Source organism: Vanacampus margaritifer, chromosome 14, assembly GCF_051991255.1.
Source record: "Vanacampus margaritifer isolate UIUO_Vmar chromosome 14, RoL_Vmar_1.0, whole genome shotgun sequence".
Classification (NCBI taxonomy): domain Eukaryota; kingdom Metazoa; phylum Chordata; class Actinopteri; order Syngnathiformes; family Syngnathidae; genus Vanacampus; species Vanacampus margaritifer.
Window position 1 is genome coordinate 12,313,927 of NC_135445.1, and position 18,756 is coordinate 12,332,682.

At 38.4% G+C, this 18,756-nt stretch overlaps 1 protein-coding gene across 11 annotated transcripts in view; it reads left to right on the plus strand.

Moving 5' to 3' along the window:
- The window catches only part of nedd4l (NEDD4 like E3 ubiquitin protein ligase), a 49,264-nt gene that overhangs the window by 24,025 nt on the left and 6,483 nt on the right, over nt 1-18,756 (plus strand). For 4 of the 11 annotated variants that reach the window (XM_077585896.1, XM_077585895.1, XM_077585902.1 and 1 more), the window contains 13 exons: nt 1,917-2,071; nt 2,153-2,291; nt 2,993-3,181; nt 3,659-3,736; nt 5,053-5,112; nt 6,366-6,503; nt 8,938-9,141; nt 10,969-11,166; nt 11,353-11,430; nt 16,159-16,213; nt 17,446-17,504; nt 17,728-17,793; nt 18,630-18,756. The exon at nt 18,630-18,756 is cut by the window's right edge and continues 103 nt beyond it. In XM_077585896.1, coding sequence (XP_077442022.1) covers nt 1,917-2,071; nt 2,153-2,291; nt 2,993-3,181; nt 3,659-3,736; nt 5,053-5,112; nt 6,366-6,503; nt 8,938-9,141; nt 10,969-11,166; nt 11,353-11,430; nt 16,159-16,213; nt 17,446-17,504; nt 17,728-17,793; nt 18,630-18,756 — 1,546 coding nt within the window. Of the gene's footprint in view, nt 1-1,916; nt 2,072-2,152; nt 2,292-2,992; nt 3,182-3,658; nt 3,737-5,052; nt 5,113-6,365; nt 6,504-8,937; nt 9,142-10,968; nt 11,167-11,352; nt 11,431-13,097; nt 13,113-16,158; nt 16,214-17,445; nt 17,505-17,727; nt 17,794-18,629 lie in introns of all 11 variants that reach the window. The other 7 variants (XM_077585893.1, XM_077585892.1, XM_077585897.1 and 4 more) reach the window with 5 other exon arrangements.

The window sequence follows — 18,756 nt, forward strand, 5'->3', positions numbered from 1 at the left end:
GTCTTTTTTTCATACCCGGAAAGGAAGTTGTCTGTTTGTTATATGGGATCATTTTAGGTGATTTCATGGTGTCGTTGAGATTTTTGTCCAGTTGCTACCAAATTTAAACCATGTGCACAACTCAGACGCAAAATTGCGAAAGATTTGAGTTTTTGTCAGTGTAAGTAGGCGCAGCGTGGCAGGAAAAGTTGATAACTTAAAACATGAATATACCGACATCAACCACTTTGGCTTGAAGCATCTGTTGATGCTCAATTTTGCTTATTCGAAGTGTTTCCAAGGCAAACCTGTAGAGATTTTGTCGGATTGCTACCAAATTGGAAAGACGTTTACAAAACAATTGGTTGAGTTTAAATCATGAAGAATTTGTGTTTAACTAATTTACTCCCAAAAATGTATAAATATGTTCTATTTAAACGTTTTAACCTTCCCAAAGACGTATTTATGCGTTTGTTTGTTTATGCTAGAGCATACAGAAGGCTTTGATGCAGCCTCTCAACTGCAAAAAACGGTTGAAGAAATGGTCGTTATTACAAAAACGTCCAGCAAGTGGCAGCCTGCAGAACAAAATATATCAACCAGGGCCATGTTGAAAAAAAACTCAATTACTGACAATTCTAAATAGATTTGTGAATAATGATGCAACTAAGCTATATTGTTATGCTAAATGCTGCAAAACGGAAACAGATAGAAATATCCTTTTTTTTCCAGATGAAGGAAGATACTTTAATCTTTTTTTTTGTAGGTTCCATGTTTTCATGGCAAAAGAACACAATATTGTACTAGCTAACTACTGGCTGTATCCAATTGTCCTTTAAACTTGTCCTTTTTTTTTTTCATGATGATGACTCAACATTACGTGAGCCATTGTGGTAAATTGCTCATCGTGTCCTCTAATCGAGCTGGAAGATTCCGGTGTTCCGATTCCTTTCCACAGGAAAATGATGTCAACTTTCAGGTCTAGACAAAAAGAAATGTGAGAGTCGGGATTTGTTTGCAAGGAGCTTACTTATTTTATCCCTGAAAAAAGGATCTTTCTTTTTATTTTATCCCTAAAAATGTTCCATTCAACTTCCTTTCCAGGATACACAAAAAATTCTGTATGGAGGAACCAGCTAATGTTGTTCTGAGGTTTGGCTAAAAAATAAAAATTCTCAATTAAAAGTTGCTGCCAAATAAAATGTAAAATAAAAGAGAAAAAAAAGAGAGAGAATATTAAATTGTATAATAATCCAAATAAATTTATTCTTTGCTGTCCATATAGCGTATTAGGTCATAATGGCTAACATTTTTTTCTTAAATGTTAAATGAAGTGCTTTTAAACAAGGCATAGTGCCGGAAAATTAAATGTAAATAAATATATATATACACACATACACATACACAATTTAAATGCATATTTTGTGAATTTTTATTTTTATTCCCCCCCCCAGGGTTTTATTGCCCCCCCCCCCCCAAATGCATTTCATGGGTTTTATATTCATATGCGGATTTCCCTATTGGCAATATATTGGCTGTAACTATATGAACTAATGGCTATACATCAACAAGAAACTTTATTCATCGCTAGTATTTGCATGCCACCCACTCACTCTACTCAGAAACCTCTCAAAATAAACCATTTCATTTGATAACTTCAGACAGGAATCACAGTGCATTTCACATAGAGTGTTTGATAAATGTATTCGACCACCTGTTATTAAAGAGATGATACAGCATCATGAAGTACTTTCAATTCAACCGAGCTCTCAACATTTTATGAGCTAGTAGCTTTGGCAACATTTGATATTCCGGACGTAGCCATCCATTTAAATGATCAAATACCACAAATTGATCTTCCTGTGGTTAATAAATGTGACCACGAAGTCCATTCTGCCATATATTAAAAAATGGATGACTGTTTCCTTTCATTTCAGGGGTGGGATGAATCAGCAGATTCGGGTTCGCAGCGCCCCCAGCAGCTGCTTCCACCTTTGCCTCCAGGCTGGGAAGAGAAGGTGGACAATCTGGGACGCACCTACTATGTTAACCACAACAATCGTTCCACGCAGTGGAAACGGCCCTCCAACATGTAATCCTTCTCTACTTCTTAATGTGTGCAATGCGTAACCTTCATTTCTTAAAAAAACGTCTTTGCCGTTTTTCCGTTAAGGGACGTGATTTCGGAAACTGAGAGCGACAATCGCCAGCGTCAGATCCACCAGGAGGCGCATCGCGTCTTCCGTTCAAGACGACACATCAGCGAGGACCTGGAGAATGAGCATATGGAGCCACGGGACGTTATTGATAATGTGAGAAAGGGTTGTACACAAACACAAAAAGAGGACATACTAGAGGGACACAACCAACAAGTAAAATGAGCATTAAGGTTCAGAGTTTTAGCTGCCTACATGCACTACCGTCACTGAAGGCGTCTGTAAACATCACTAGACCTTTCAGTCAACTCTGGGCATTTGTTTTGCTTCTTTTGCTTTTTGCGTCAAAAATTCTGAACTTTTAAAGGACAGTGTGTAGACTTTAGTGCCTTCTAGTGGTGAGCTAATAGAATGCAACAACCTAAATTCGAAGTGCATGCATTTTGAAGAGTACGCACTACGGAGCCTCAGCGAGACCACAATTCTCAAACCAATTACTGCGTTTGGAAAGTTCTTCTCCTTAGGCTATCCATAGCAGAAAAATGCTAGCGAAACATGTTGACGTCCTTCCTGTTAGGCGCAGCGCGACTTATGTTGCATAATTGACAATTACTAGACCTACCATAATATTTAAAAAATAAAAAAATATAGATTGATTGATGTGATAAAACTTTTTTTTTGTTTGCATATTATTGAAAATAATAGTGATTTTTTTTAAAGGGATGAGCATAGAAAAATCGAAAAATTCTACACACTGTCTCTTTAAAGAGTTGAATCTAAGATCATCCCATAATCTTTGGAGTCATGCTAATCAGTATTTCTGACATGGTTGACCTTCCTGTACTGACTGTCTATAGTCCTGGGAGCTAATCACAGAGGAAGACCCAAATGACAGCCTGGACCAGTCCCAACCTGGCACATCCTCCATGCTGACCCCACAACCTCCACCGACGCCCGTCTCACAGGAGTTCCCTGATGATTTGAGCCTGAGGCTGTCGTTTACCTCCGACGCTAATGGCGAAGTGCCTGGGCCCAGCTCTGTTCTGGTGAGAAAGCAAACCCTCTTATGTTAAAGTTGAATGCTATCATTAAAGTTGATTGGTAATGGGTCAAAAAATTTTAGGCTGGTGTTTGGATTTGTTTTAATGACTTTTTCCAAAAATGAACCACCACCATAAATGGCATCATGAGCGATGTTTCTATTAGCATAGTGTTCCCTCGATAATATTTGCAGTTCATCATTCATGAAATCATTCTATCGTGTTTTTTTTAAACGATCATTTTCTATGATTTTTTTTTTTTTAACAGTGTACTTGCTGTAGAGCTACGGTCCCTTGTGCACTTTTTTAGCTGTTTGTGTAAAAGATATATTTAAAGCATGTCGGAAATATAAAATGCATATTTTTTAATGACCTCTCTGTATCATGGATTTTCACCTATTGCGAGTGATTCAAAACATGTTGTAGTTATTAAACCACTTACTACTTTTGATTTTTTTTCAAATGTCTTCTTCCTCTCGGCAGACCAATTTGTCAAATCGACTGCGCTCTTCCAGTATGACGGATGGCGTTAGCGATCAGGCCCAGCCTCCTCCTCCTGCGGTAAATATTTCCCAACGCTTGCATTTCCGTCCGTCTCGTCGCCTCTCTTGTGCTCCTTCCTCCCTTTCTGTTCCGTTACTGTTGAGCCTTCTTGTCGTCCCTGAGGGCTTTTTTTTAGGCTTCTCCTTCACATCTCCGTTGTCAGTGCTGTTGTTGTTCAACACATTAATCCCGCTTTTTCCCCCACCACGCCAGACAGGTGTTTTTTCCTAACTCTTCACTTTTCCCTCTTGTTGGAGCATTCTTTCCTTTCTTCTTGCCTCACTAGCATTACCGTACCACTTCCTTCCCGTCTTTATAGCTGACTTAGAAGTAAACACTTAATCTTCAGCACTTTGAGCATTTTAGTTAGAAACCCTTGCATGATTTCAAGATGTCATTAGTCACAGCCTCCAAATCCGACTGTCACATGATTCTTGAGGCAGTCACACAGTTGAGTCACAGAGCTGTTGAACAAAGGAATACTACAAGTGCTGATGTCAGCAGCAATGACGAGCCATTAGTGGGTGGTGTAATCAGGCAGGCATTTGCTGTCCTCAGCCACCACTGCAATCTTGTTGAGGTTTAGTAGGCACATATACTGGACACATTCGATGCATTTTTTTTGCTAATATCTTTAAAACTTAAAAATGTACAACCATGCACATATCGCTAGCACTGCTGTAACATTACCTTGCATTAACTATATTACTTTAAAAATATATATATATATATATTTCCTTATATAATTTAGTATCACTGTGCATCAATCAATGAATAGACGCCACATGTTTCCAATCTCGGGAAAAAAAAAACAGGTAGTCAGTTTGGTTCTTAGATGCTACTGAGCCAATTTAAACTCTGTTGCTAACCAAAACAGCAGCACAGACAGAGACATCGAAACATTCCGTGAGATTAATCAAAGTGTACACCGTATTAAGGTGATGACTTGTTCCGGCTAGTTTGCCTCAATTTTTGTCTGATCGTAACATTGCTCCATAATAGCCTTTATCTTTTATTTTAAACTCCATTTTCACTTGACATAAATTGTATTATATTTGTATGTATTATTTAACTTGTGTACATTTTCTTTGCAAAATCCAATCAACCAGTCACAACCTTCCAGCCACCTCAAAATCAATCTCCTAGATTCCCTCAATTGATTTTTTTTTCCCCCATCACCCAAAAAGTCACAGCTTCCTTCCCAAGCACAATCACTTTCTATCGCCACCCTTTTGTCTTTTCAGTGTCTCTTCAATATAATGCCCAACCTTAAACCTCACCTTTTGCCCACTTTATTAATGCCCCCTCCTGACAATACTGTTGTCTGCCACCAGCAGCGTTCCCATTCCAGAAGAACCAGAGCTCAAACAGTCTCAGGTGGTGAGGAGACCACGGTAATATCTCAGTTTATATACAGTACAAACTCTCTGCACCTCCTGTTTAAGACATTCATTTAAAAACATCCTCGATAGTTGACAGTATTTTCCTTCCCTTTTCACATTGAAGCATTTTCATGTTGGGCAGACTTTAAAAAGGATGTGTGCAGCAATATTGACTAAAATATACACGCTAAAAAGATTTCATTGCAGCAATATAGTCTCTTTTTTGTGTGTCACTTTATTTGTGCACTTATCCATTGACTTCATATATTTATTAGTTGTTGTTTTTTTTCTTCTGGAATTGTTCCTGTCTTCACTACACACAGTTTAGAGGTCAGAATATTGTAATAAAAAATAATAATAATAATAATAAGATTTTTTTTGCTAGCTTATAACCACTTGAAGCCAGCTTCACTAAAGTGAAAATCTATATCATTTATCTACAAAAAATGTACGTTACTTGTGCATAGCTTTTTTTAATACCTTTAATTCCACAATTTGGATGTTTGATACCACTTTTTTTCTAGACCGATACCAGTACAAATAATCACTCTTTGAGTACTCACCAATATTGAGTACAGACACATCCCAGTACTTTTGTTATATAAAATTTCATGTAACACAGTGACAAAAATGAGAACAAAAAACTTTCTGACGTAGATGATCACAGATGTGTCAAATTAGCGCCAACTACTGCTCAGGAGGACTTAGTCGATGTCAAATTTATATTGCCTTTAGTATCGGTGGCTGGTATCGATACCTTCAAATAAGGATATTACTGGTCGGATAACTGGCATTGGTACTCACCTATCCCTAAATACAATAAAAGATGATTAAATCTGAAGGTCTGAAGAGCCCAAGAGAGGTAGCTTAAATGCCACTGTTAGTTTGATCCACTGAAATTCACAATCATATGATCGCCTTTCAAATGATGTAACCAGTTACATTTCTGCTAACCGTTGGCTAAATTCCACTGAGCATACAAGTGACTACAGAGTGAGGCAGTTACGCTTCCTGTGCCGTATCTAAATCGTTCCATTATACCTCCATACCGTACCGAAAAATGTGAGCATAAATATAGTGTTGCAATTCAATCACATCAAATCGCCCATCATTCACCAATTGCTATTTTGCAACTCAACTGACGTAAGGTTGTTCCGTCCGTGCCTTTGAATTGCTATTGGAACAATTTCCTTCCTAGAGACGTCACCTTCCGATCTTCTCTGACACGTTTATTTTTGCTCTCTCTCCACGGTGGGCGTGGCCAGTCTCCCACAGCAACCGCGTTCAACCTGACCACACCAGGCCTGCCCCCTGGATGGGAAGAGCGGAAGGATGCCAAGGGGAGAACTTATTACGTCAACCATAACAGCCGCACCACTACCTGGACTAGGCCCATTGTGCAGGTACAGCAGGTCAAGGAGGCGGGAGCTGAACTTGCGTCAACATCGCCATGGCGTTGATTCTCTTTTCGGACCCTTGTTCTCAGCCTTGTGTGCAGCCTTTTCTTTTTTGTTCTTTTTTGTGCCCTCATCTCAGTCTTCCTTCTCTTGTCTAGTGTTTTCTGGCACTCCGGATCGGAGCCATGTCTTCTCTTTCCCATATTTCTTTCCACTGTGTTTTTCTGTCAATTAGTAGAAATGGACGTCTAATCTATCTTTTTATCCTGGCGTTTGTGCCCGTGCTTTGACTGCTCGTTGTCTTGATTCCCATCTGTCGCCCATCATTGATCGCAAGGAGGGGATCGCAGTCAAAAGTATTGCATTGCGGACTAGAGTGGTTCTTTGTAGACCTTCGCCAAGGCTGAACAATCCTGAATTTAAAAGTTTTGTGGACTTCGTCAAGTAATTTTATTGCAATTCTAACTAGCAAACAAAACTAGTAAAAAATAATAAATGTCTTGGCAAAGGTTTGTCAGTGGTGCCCCTTTTCCACTGCACAGTACCTACTCATCATGGGGATAAATTCTGGGTACTACTTGCCGAGCCAGTACCTACAGTAATTTTGGGTTGGGCATGATTATTGATTAATGGATAGTTAAGCATTCAGTAGGAGCAACAGAGGCTAAATGTTTTTCATTCTGTCCAAAGAATGACAAACCAACTTCAGCTATTGGAGATTGGTTTACATCCACACAAAGGGAACATTCAGCTGGTCACATAAAAAAAAAATATATATATATATATATATAATCTGTTTTAAGCACTTTATATTGCATTTAGTAGCCCATATTTTAAAAGTAATGAGTTGCTGTAACATAGTGAGTTATTGTACAACAAATAATAATGCTGTTGCACCTTACAAAGATGAGATGAAGATAGAAATTGTAACTGGTAATATTCAGTATTTTAAGCAATATTTTCATGCATTGGGAAAAAAAGCAATAAAATAATAACTACAATGAATCCACGGTCACCAAATAGAACTGTGTATGTCTTTATAAGACTAATGTTTCATCCTGTTTTTTTTTTGTAACCATTAAATGACACCTCAACCATTTGGTAAATTCTCAACAACAACAAAAACGTGCCCAAAAGCAATCTAAAATATTTTTTTTATTTTTGTATTTGTTGTTAAATGGTCAAACAGTAGAATAAATAAGAACAAAACAATTTTTTGTTCATTGATAGTTATTTCCCCCCATTTTTCAGTCAAGGCAATGTAGTCAAGTGCCTAACCCTCATGATTACTGCTACTGGTCGATCATTGGTTGGGCAGATTTACCGCATCACTTAAACCAGTGTTTCCCAACATTTATTGAGCCAAGGCTCAATCTCATGGCCACACCCCTAAGAAAAACGGTTCACAAAAAGTGGATATACAGGTTAACTCATACACTGCAATTGACGGCTATATACATCAAAAATTCATTTTAACTATTTCTATTAGTTTAACATTTTTTTCCCACTTTTGCTAACAAGAGTAAGAAAACCTAGAAAAAAATTATTGTAAATTTAGAACAGATATAAAAATTTGTGATTAATCGTTAGTTAACAAGTGAAGTCATGTGATTAATTACAATAAAAAAAATTAATCGCCTGACGGGCCTAATAATTTTTTTTAAATTAAAAATAAGGGCCGTTTATCGTAATTAATCGCATGATCATTTTATATATGTTATAAATGTACAATAAAAAAATCTAGGTTTTCATAAAATGAAATGAAATGGAAAAAAATGTTAAACTAATAGAAATAGTTCACATGAATTTTTTACGTCTATAGTCGCGAATGGCAGTGAAGTCATCTAGTGGAAGAACATTTGATTGTTCTGCCTGTTAATATTACAATATTGATAAATTTAACAAAAAAAGTTTTTCTTTATTAGAAAATGAATACGTTTTCATCAAAATAATTGACATTGGATACTTTTCCACAGCACGAACTGGTTGAGAATCACTGACTTAAAATAAAACATAAAAAGCTCACACTGTAACAACAGCCCTAAAATGTGTTCTCGATTACATGCTGTCCTGCAGTCAGATAATTAGATGACTTCAGGACCATAAAGTGGTGCGATGTAGAAAATAGTCAAATATCAACAACGGGGCGGGAAAAGAAAGTGTTAAACTTCACAGCAATTTGGAATACAGACAGCATCCCCTTCTGTTACGGTTAAAATGCCAGGCCAATTTTATCCTCCCATTGTGTCGTTGCTGTTTCTACAGAACTGCGCCAAAATGCAGGCAGTGTAAAAGGGGCTAACCTTGCTTGTGCTTACCGATACGTTTAATGCAGAGTGTTTTTTGCAGTTTCCCGCTGCAATCTACTGTTGAGTGGAAAAGAGGCACGCGCAATGTTTCCAACCCGTCTTAACCTCAAAAGTGCTTTTCTCCCTGGCAGCTGACTGAAGATGGTGCCAGCACCTCAGCGGGGGCCGCGTCACCGTCGGGAGCAACCGCCGCCCTGCCACCTGCCCCCTCCCCCTCTTCCAATGCCTCCTCTAATGCCTCCTCTAATGCCTCCAACAACCACCTCCATGAGCCCCAAGTCCGACGACCTCGTAGCCTCAGCTCCCCCACTGTCACCCTCTCTACCCCCTTGGAGGTGAGATGTAGTCACCCGTCCCAGTCCACCGCAAACCCTTAAAGGGGAAGTCAACCGTAAACATTTCTTGACAATAATATGTTATATGTGACCTCACTAGTCTAAACATGACATTCTGATTAATATTACATTTGTGGAATATGAGTTATGCAAAAAAATCAAGCCGTTTTCATCCATCTCATTTTGCCACTTGCTGTCGACTGAAGATGACTTCACAGTTGTTCAGGGCTCAGGCAACGAGCAATCACAGCTCCCCTGTTTTCTAAAGCTGAGCTGTGATTGGTTGTTACCTGAGCAACTGTGATGTCATTTTCACGCGACAGCAAGTGGCAAAATGGTCGCCTTCTGATAATTTCCATTAGTGGAATATGAGTTATGCAGCAAAATCCAGCCGTTTTTATCCATCTCAGGGGGCGGCCATTTTGCCACTTGTTGGCGACTGAAGAGGACATCACAGTTGCTCAGCAGGTAACGACCAATCACAGCTCGCCTGTCTTATGAAGCTAAGCTGTGATTGGTTGTTACCTGAGACCTTTTTTTTTTTTTTTTTAGAGCTCAGTATTGTTCATTTGGTAATTTTACCAATTTGACATGTCATCATCATTGCTCTTTTTTAAATTTATTTTTAATTTTTTTTATTTTGTTTGTGCGTGTGTATGTACAGTATGTGTGTGTGCATGTGTGCGTGAGTGTGTACTCATTAGTTCACCTAAAACCTATTAAAAATCCCATACCATCCCATTGTTACCTGAGACCTGAACAACTGTGATGTCATTTTCACTCGACAGCAAGTGGCAAAATGGCCGCCTTAAAAACTGATAAAAACTGGATTTTGCTGCTTTACTCATATTCCAATACACAATATTAACCACACTACAGTATTTAGACTAGTAGGGCTGCATTGAACATACAATTGTCAAAAAAAATAAAATAGGATTGACTTCCCCTTTAAGAACAGGGGTGGGGAACCTGTGCTTGATGTATAATTCTAACCTAAATATTAATATTTCAATGCTCATATATGTAATAAACAATTATTTGATTGCAGCAGCATACAAAGGAATTAAAAAATGATTCGAAAGCAAGGTTCTCCACCCCTCATCTTCCAAAATGGCCCATAACCCTCACCCTGATTATTCCTGAGTCAGTTTTTCAGGGTTGCGTGTACCCTGCTTACCTGGGTGATAATTTGCTTTCCTCACACTTGTTCTCACTTCTGCTGTTGTGAAATGACAAAACTTTGCTCTGGTGCATGCTTTTAACAGTAAATCAAGGATAGCGTTGATTTTTTTCTGTACTCTGAGGTGCTCAAAGAAGTGCCTTTTACATCTATTCAATCTTAAATTGCGACGATAAATACATCACAGTAATGCGGCTAATTAAGAGGGTCTTTGTCGCTTGCTGACAAACTACCAAGAGAGCTGACCTGGTGGAGATTTAATTAAGGTGTGTCTGTAGGTGTGTGTGTGATAATAAGCTGCCGTCAAAGCCAGAGTGGGAAATAAAACAGAAACATAATTATAGCATCCAGATAAGACTGTTAATTAACACGTTTTGTCGTGTTAAAAATTGAGATCGGCAGTTCGGCACATAATGAGGGATTCTTTTGTGATGATGCAACACTTAATAGCTTCTATATGGTTGATGTACTTTAAAAAAGTTTGCAAGAGCACAAAAAGTTAAATGTGCAAGGTCAGGATGACTCTTGGCACTGACTATCTTCATTAGTAGTTGAGGGAAGTTAACTCATTCACTCCCACCTATTGATTAATGATGTCACCATTGTATTGTATTTTGAAGATGTTGTTGTTGTAATTGTCCATCCAGGGGGCCAACAACATCCAGGCGCGACGGGCAGTGAAGGACACCTTCTCCAACCCCCAGTCCCCGCAGCCGTCTCCCTATAGCTCTCCCAAGTCCCAGCACAAGGCCCAGCAGAGCTTCCTGCCGCCGGGCTGGGAGATGAGGATAGCCCCCAACGGGCGGCCTTTCTTCATCGACCACAACAGCAGAGCCACCACCTGGGTGAGTAACACTGTACTTCCATTCGCCATTGCCACTTCTCTTCATTTAAATTCATTTAATGAGATTTTTTGTATTGATTTTGAATTCAATTTGAATGGATGGATGGATTAAAAAATAATTAACTAAAATTTAAAATTATTTTCTGCTCATTCTTTACGCTCTCTTTACTCTTACACTAAAAACTAGGAAGATCCCAGGTTAAAGTATCCGGTCCATATGAGGAATAAAAACTCCATAGAGCCTGGTGAACTCGGCCCTCTTCCTGTAAGTACACTTTGCTGCTAGATCATGATGTTTACTGTAGAACCTCTTGAGATTTTTTTTATTTATTTATTTTTTACAAATATTGTTATACATTAGAGGTGTAATGATTATCAAATCAGTAGCTTAAGCTTAATTACCTCATTCACTGCCATTGACGGCTATAGACATCAAAAATTCATTTGAATTATTTCTATTAGTTAAACATTTTTTCCACTTTTGATAACGAGTATGAAAACCTATAAAAAAAATTATAGTACATTTAGAACAGTTATAATAGTTGTGATTAATCGTGAGTTAACTGTTGAAGTCATGCGATTAATTACAATTAAAAAATTTAATCGCCTAACGCCCCTAATTTTTAATAATCTTCTCTTTAAAAAAAATCTAGGTTTTCATACTCTTGTTAGCAAAAGTGGGGGGGAAATGTTAAACTAATAGAAATGTTTTAAATAAATTTTTGACGTTTATAGGCGTCAGTGGCAGTGAATGAGTTAATTTAGAGGCGCATTTTTTTGCAAAAATGATCATGACTTTAGTTGCACCCCTATATTATTTATTAATTTGTTTTTTATTATTATTGGGGTATTATTTTTGTAGCTACACTACCACTATGGCACACTGAGGTCCTTTTCCTGCATCATGGTTACGCTTGTCCAACTACTATCACTGGTGGTGTCCTTCTGCGGTAACAAAGAAATACAAAGAAAAAGTAACATGGTGAAAATTGTTCATTATGTTACACATTATTATTGTCCTTGTTAACTTCAGCTACCGCTACTTTACAATAACTTTATCGTCCTCTTTGTAATCACTGGTAGTTTTGTGTGGCAACATTACTAAAAGCTAAAGCTTTTTATGTCATTGCTCACAGAGCAAGATTAGCTGTAGCGTCGCATAAATGCATTTTATTCGATTTTTAAAGGGGAGGTCAACTCAATAATATGTTCTAAATATGGTATTTTGGTTAATATTGCGTTAGTGGAATATAAGTTAAGCAGCAAAATCCAGCAGTTTTTATCAGTATCACAAGGCGACCATTTTGCCACTTGCTGTCGAGTGAAAATGACATCACAGTTGCTCAGGTAACAACCAATCACAGCTCAGCTTTAGAAAACAGGGGAGCTGTGATTGCTCGTTGCCTGAGCCCTGAACAACTGTGATGTCATCTTCAGTCGACAGCAAAAAGTGGCAAAATGAGATGGATGAAAACGGCTTGATTATTTTTGCGTAACTCATATTCCATAAATGTAATATTAATCATAATGTCATGTTTAGACTAGTGAGGTCATATATATATATATATATATATATATAATATTTTTGTCAAGAAATGTTTAAGGTTGACTTCGCCTTTAATGCATGCATGCATACATGTTTTCCATGTGTATAGTACGACTTTATTGGCATTTGGCTTTTGAAATTCCATTGGCATTTCCTTTTTTAGTACTGTGACAAAAGAGGCAAGCCAGGGTGTGTGGTCTGGAAATGGGATCGTTTTGAAAAGGGAGCTGGCATTATAATAGCGCCATAATGTGACTGTTGGTGGCGTGTGTGGTTGTCGGCGTGCGGATGTGTGTGTATGTTCTTATTTCTATCTTCTGTTCTGGTGGATCTAATAATGTCCACTACTTCCTCCGCACCCCCCCGGGGCCGCGTGTGTTTGGCAGCACCTACCAGAGGAGGTTGGTCGGCTCCCTCCTTCTGCCTGCCTACCTACCTGTCTGGTCTGCCACGCTGTGGTCACGTCATGCCTGCAGACAGCACTGCGCTTTCTTTTTCTATGTTTTCATTGTCTTTCTTTCTCTCTCGTGACCAGCATGAATGGGTTATATCTCTTCCTAATTTTTCATCCCCCCCCTTCCCCTCCAGCTTTCTTTCTCCGCACGGCCTCTGCACCAGCACCCCTCCCTTTTGGCTCTCTCCCAGGGGCCTCTAAGATTACGCCATGTCTGTGTAACTGTATCACTGAGGGACAACAGAAGCACCCTGCGCAGTTTTTAGACGGGAGGGGGGTGAATGTGCAGTGGTGCCTGGAAGGTGGCTGTCTAAAATTGGCACACGAAAAACAAAAACAAAATATTGAGATTATTCGATGGTGGAATAATTCTTTGCAGCGTCCAAACTGTCATGTCATGAAACCTTATTAATTGTTTCAAGTAACTTTTAAACACAGGTAGGCCCTGACCAACATGGATGTTGTTTAAGCTGATGCCAATTCAGATATTTTGCAGAGTAAGCCATCTTTTTTTTCCAAAATCTTGGTCTTGTGTTGTAATGTGTCTAAAAATAAATAAATAAATAAAATATTTTTATTATTTTTATTTTTTTACTGTTCTTAAGCAGGGATGTGATTTTTCCGCTAATTCGCGGAATTCCGCTTTTTTTATCTCCCCCCCCCTTTTTTATCTTTAGTTCATTGTGTATGCACATGACTCCGACAGATAACATCTTCTGCTATAACAGACATTTGTGGTATGCTCTAATATGAGTTACTTTTCATTTGGTCATGATACAATTATTTGTTCATGAAATTTGAACTCTTCAACATTATTTATGTGTTAACTTAGTAATCACATTAGTTAGATATGATGATATTCTCAGTGATAGTTTTTAAAAGCAAAGACAGTCCAATGTTTTTGAATGTGACTGATTTTGAGTTGACTAAATGTTAAAAATAAAAACTAAACTAAAAAATGTTGCCATTTTATATGGGATAGTTCAATGTACATTGAAAATTTATGCTGTTGTTTTGTCTATTTCTTTGTCATGTGAGTGCATTGAAAGTACTTAAAAACACGGAAAAACCCATGAGCTCCGGGGGGCTTCGCCCCCCGTGTTCCCCCACCAGGGCACTGCCAGCGGCCCCCAGACCCCCGGCTAAATTTTCAGATAATTTCACTTTGGTCAAATCACATCCCTGTTTTAAGAGCTAATATTTTTTTTGTTTTTTTTAACTAAATTAGTTTTTCATAAAGATATCAAACACAAATAGTATATAAATTGCAAGTGTCCCCATCAAAGCGCTTAATGATGCCAAATGGGCTCTTCTCGTTTACATGACTGGTGTTTTTTTAGACACTGCGTTGTGCGTGTTAACGAAACTGACACAAAAAAAAATGAGACAAAGAAAAAAACCTACATGCAGCGGTTGAAACTTCGCCGTAAAGTTTCAAAGGCTGACGTTTTGTGCAACTTTAGAGCCAAGTCTATTCTAATGAAATCCTCAGTTAATGTAACACTCTTTTTGATCACATGGGACAAGCATAGGGTCGCTAACCACAGAAGCTAACACAGCAGCAGTCAAGTGATGCTTTACTTGAGGGTAAAGTCTTTACATGTGCTTACACATTGGCAAAGAAAGTTTTTTAAAGTGAGTTGTTAGAATTTGAGTTTCGATTGTTTTGTTTTTTATATGTAATTTTTAATTAGCTGATTTTAGCTGAGTGATGTACTGTAGTTGGTGTGTTTACTAATGAGTGAAGTTAGCTTCCACCCGTTAGCCTGGCTAGTATCAAGTTGCCTATACATGATTCTCATAACTAAAATAGCTAAATGAACATCATGACTTCACTGCATTAATAGATTGAATTGAATGCCAGTATTTCTGTCACTTTATTGTATCAGTGGCAAACTTTCGCTCCACTGTACAAAAAAATCCCCTTAGTCCGCACACAGATGTGTGACGTTACAGTCACTCACCGTTTCGTCGTTTCAGTCATTATTTGCTGCTGGCGATGTTGCGTGAGCCATTTTGAATTCCGTTAATTTGTTGTTGTTTTTTCAGTATTCTGGGTGTGGAGGGCGAAGGCAAAATAGAAAGTTGCTGGGAATAATGAACTAAAGATGTGTGAAATGTTTAGTTAATAAAGTACAGTAACCAAGTATTTCTACTCCATTACATTGCACCCTACATTTTTACCTCAAACATCGTACGGCGCCAAGATTGAAGTTATTGATTGATTGACTATGAATTTGTATGACATTTATGATACTTTTTTTTTTTTTAATGATGGTCAAACTCAAAATTCTAAGTAATTTAGGGTGTTGAACGTTTGGCACCACTGTGATGGAGAAAACGAAATAGAAAGCCTTTATTGACATTGTATGGTGCAGGTACAATGAAATTAGGGTGCAACTCGGAAGTTTGTTTCAATAATAAAAGAGAGAATGAAAAACTTCTGAACAACACTAAATTATGAAGGGCAAATGCCAGTATGGCATTTTATATTAAAATGGCGGTTTAAAGCGAGGGATAAGCAAACTTCAAAAGGTTGGAACTGTGTTTGTGGACTTTACAGCTGAGGAATGTAGACTTGGCCTTTTTTCAGCCCCGCCACCCTCCCACCCGCTTCACTTTATCTCCTTACTTGAATTGCCTGATTTCTGGTGCTGGGTGAGTGCGTGTGTGGTCTGTGACTCTTAAGCTCTCCGGTATGAACCGGAAGCCGGTGGGGATAAGTCATGGTGATGAGCCTTCTGTGTCATGTGTGGTGGTATCTGTCGTGTCTTTGCAGTCCTGACTCAAATAGCGATCATTTTTCAAAAGAAAGAATATTTGCTTTTGGGGTGTCTGATTGAGCTTTGCTATTTACATCTTTTGGGGGGAGACAAGTTCAATCAAGCCTGAAATAAATAACACATTTGAATAACTATTTGAGCATGGCCTGTTTTAAATGGTGATTTTTTTTTTCTTCCCCTCTCATCCTCCATTTTGTTTTATCTCTGTAGCCCGGGTGGGAGGAGCGAGTTCACACAGATGGACGCACTTTCTACATTGACCACAGTAAGATGACATTTGAGACTCTTCTTTTCCATCACTCATTGGGCCACGTGGTGCTTACTAATTTTCTGATGTATTTATGTCAGTCATTATGCATTTATGGCAGTCATTATGCCCTACTTAAAAATGAGAGGGAGAAAAATTGTCTTTTTTTTTTTTTTACAGATTACTAATTTCAACTCTTGCCGTTAATAAGGTTACAGGAAAAACATACAAGTGTAAAAATTAGCCATACCTACCAAGCAATAAAACACATTTAAAAAGACGCTAACCACTGTTACTGGTTAGGACGGGCTTCATATAATCCATTATTTGGAATGGCTTGTTAATCAATTTGTCTCTATATTGAGCAAAAATGGACTGAAATAACGTAATTTCTGGGTGATAAGGCGCACCTGACTATAAGCCGCGCCAGCTAAATTCGGGGAATATGCGAGTTTGTTACACATATAAGCCGCCGCACCTGACTGTAAGCCGCAGGTGTTTTAATGTTACCGCACTGGGTTCCCGTGACTTTCTTTTCCATAATGAGGGCAGACTTAGTTTAGACTTTCTTTATAGTGCGCCCCCTTGTGATCTGAAGGATAAGCCGCATCTTTGTATTAGCCGCAGTCCAGAAATGACTGTACTTGGCTGCAACCAGCAGAGGTGCTGTTCTGTTAGTTAGCCGTCTAAAAAGAAGAACAGCGTAAATGAGAGTTCTGAAAAACATAAAATGAATATTAATTTTCCCAATAGTCAGTCAAGGAAATGACGTCATACATGTTGGCGGTTGCAAAAAAGCAGAAATTCTATAATTGTGTGATGGTAGTTCGGTATTTTGGTGACTTCTGAAAGATACGAAGTTAAAATTTTGTGTTTTATCATCTACGTTTGAGATTTCCTATATTGTTGGCAGTCTTTAAATGCACCTCATGCAGTCATGAAAAGTATGTTTTTGCTTCTTTTCTTTGTATAGTCTACTTTGCCTTTAGTTTGCCTGTATTCCCTAACATTATTTTCTGTAATTGCCGAAAAGCATGTTTAATGACTTTGCATATTTTGCCATATTTTGAGCATATGTAACACATAGTGAATAAAAGGTTCTGAATGGGCTAAAGAGAGGTGCACCCATATCATTCAATACCTTAGATACACATACAACATGTTGGTGAATTTTTCACTATAAGCACAAAACTCTTTACGACTTAAGGAAGAGTGTGTAAGCATTCCAATGTTTGTTTTGTCTCATTTAGATACAAAGAACACACAGTGGGAGGACCCTCGCCTTCAGAGTCCTGCTATCACCGGACCCGTGAGTAGTTTCCACTCAGTGCTGATGTGTTCCGTGCGTTGGAAACGACACACTGTCGCCCGCCTCCTGTCAGTCTCTCACTTTAGTCACTTAGCATGCCAGCACCTTAGGGTCAATTATGTGCAGGACGATTAAACCATGTTTCCACCAAGCAATTAGCCAATTTTTGGTGATTCCATTGTGTGTGTGTTTTTTTTAATTGCTTGTCTTGTCTTCCGTGCAGGCTGTTCCATATTCCCGAGAGTTCAAGCAAAAGTATGACTACTTTCGTAAGAAGCTAAAGAAACCGGTAAGAAGTGTGCCGGCATATTCAGCATATTATAACGATGGAAAACCTCCAAGTTCCCACAATGATGCTTGATTGCAGATGCTTCCCGCCGTCTTTGGAGCTCACTGAATATTAATGAATGTAATTTGTTAAATTCTTTTCAATCAGTGCTTCAAGCAATTGTTTCATGTTATTTTCTAATCCTGGGGGTCTTAATCTGGAGCATTAATTAGGTGAGCGACTTGTAGGGCATGTTAAAGATCACGAACGTGATTCATTAACGGCTGGAATTGAAAAAGGTTGTTGTTTTATATTCAGTGGTGCTGTTTGACTTCCAATTTGTAGTAATTTAAAACCTTTTTCTTGTTAATTTTTTTTTTTTTAAATGCTTCCAATGTTGTAGTTAAAGTACCGGTAATTAAAATGTGTTTGTTTGACTTTGAAGTTTGGTTAAATAGAGTACAATGTGTGAAAGCGAAGTACGGTAACTTTGCCATCCTGTGCCTGTCACTAAAGGTGTCCCACAAGGATCAATTCTTAGCCCTATGCTTTTCTCCATTTAGTAAATTTTATAGAGGATTTATCTATTCATCTATATGCAGATGATACATTCCTCTACTCATCTGGTACCTCTACAGACAGTCCGTCAAAAACTTCAGAGCAGTTTCAATAAAATCCAGCTGGCTTTCTTTAGTCTGCATCTTAAATTAAATACCTTCAAAATCGAAATCATTGGTTTCGTAAGAAGGGCCTTGCACTCTTAACTGTCCTCTAGACCAAGTTAAACTGTAGTCCAAATTGAAAACAAACATCGCTAAAATCGTTTTTGACAGACTTTTTCATCTGCCTAATTACAGACTGACATCCCCAACCGATTTGAGATGAAGCTCCATCGCAACAACATCTTCGAGGAGTCGTACCGGCGGATCATGTCGCTCAAAAAGCCCGATGTCCTGAAAGCGCGCCTGTGGATCGAGTTTGAGT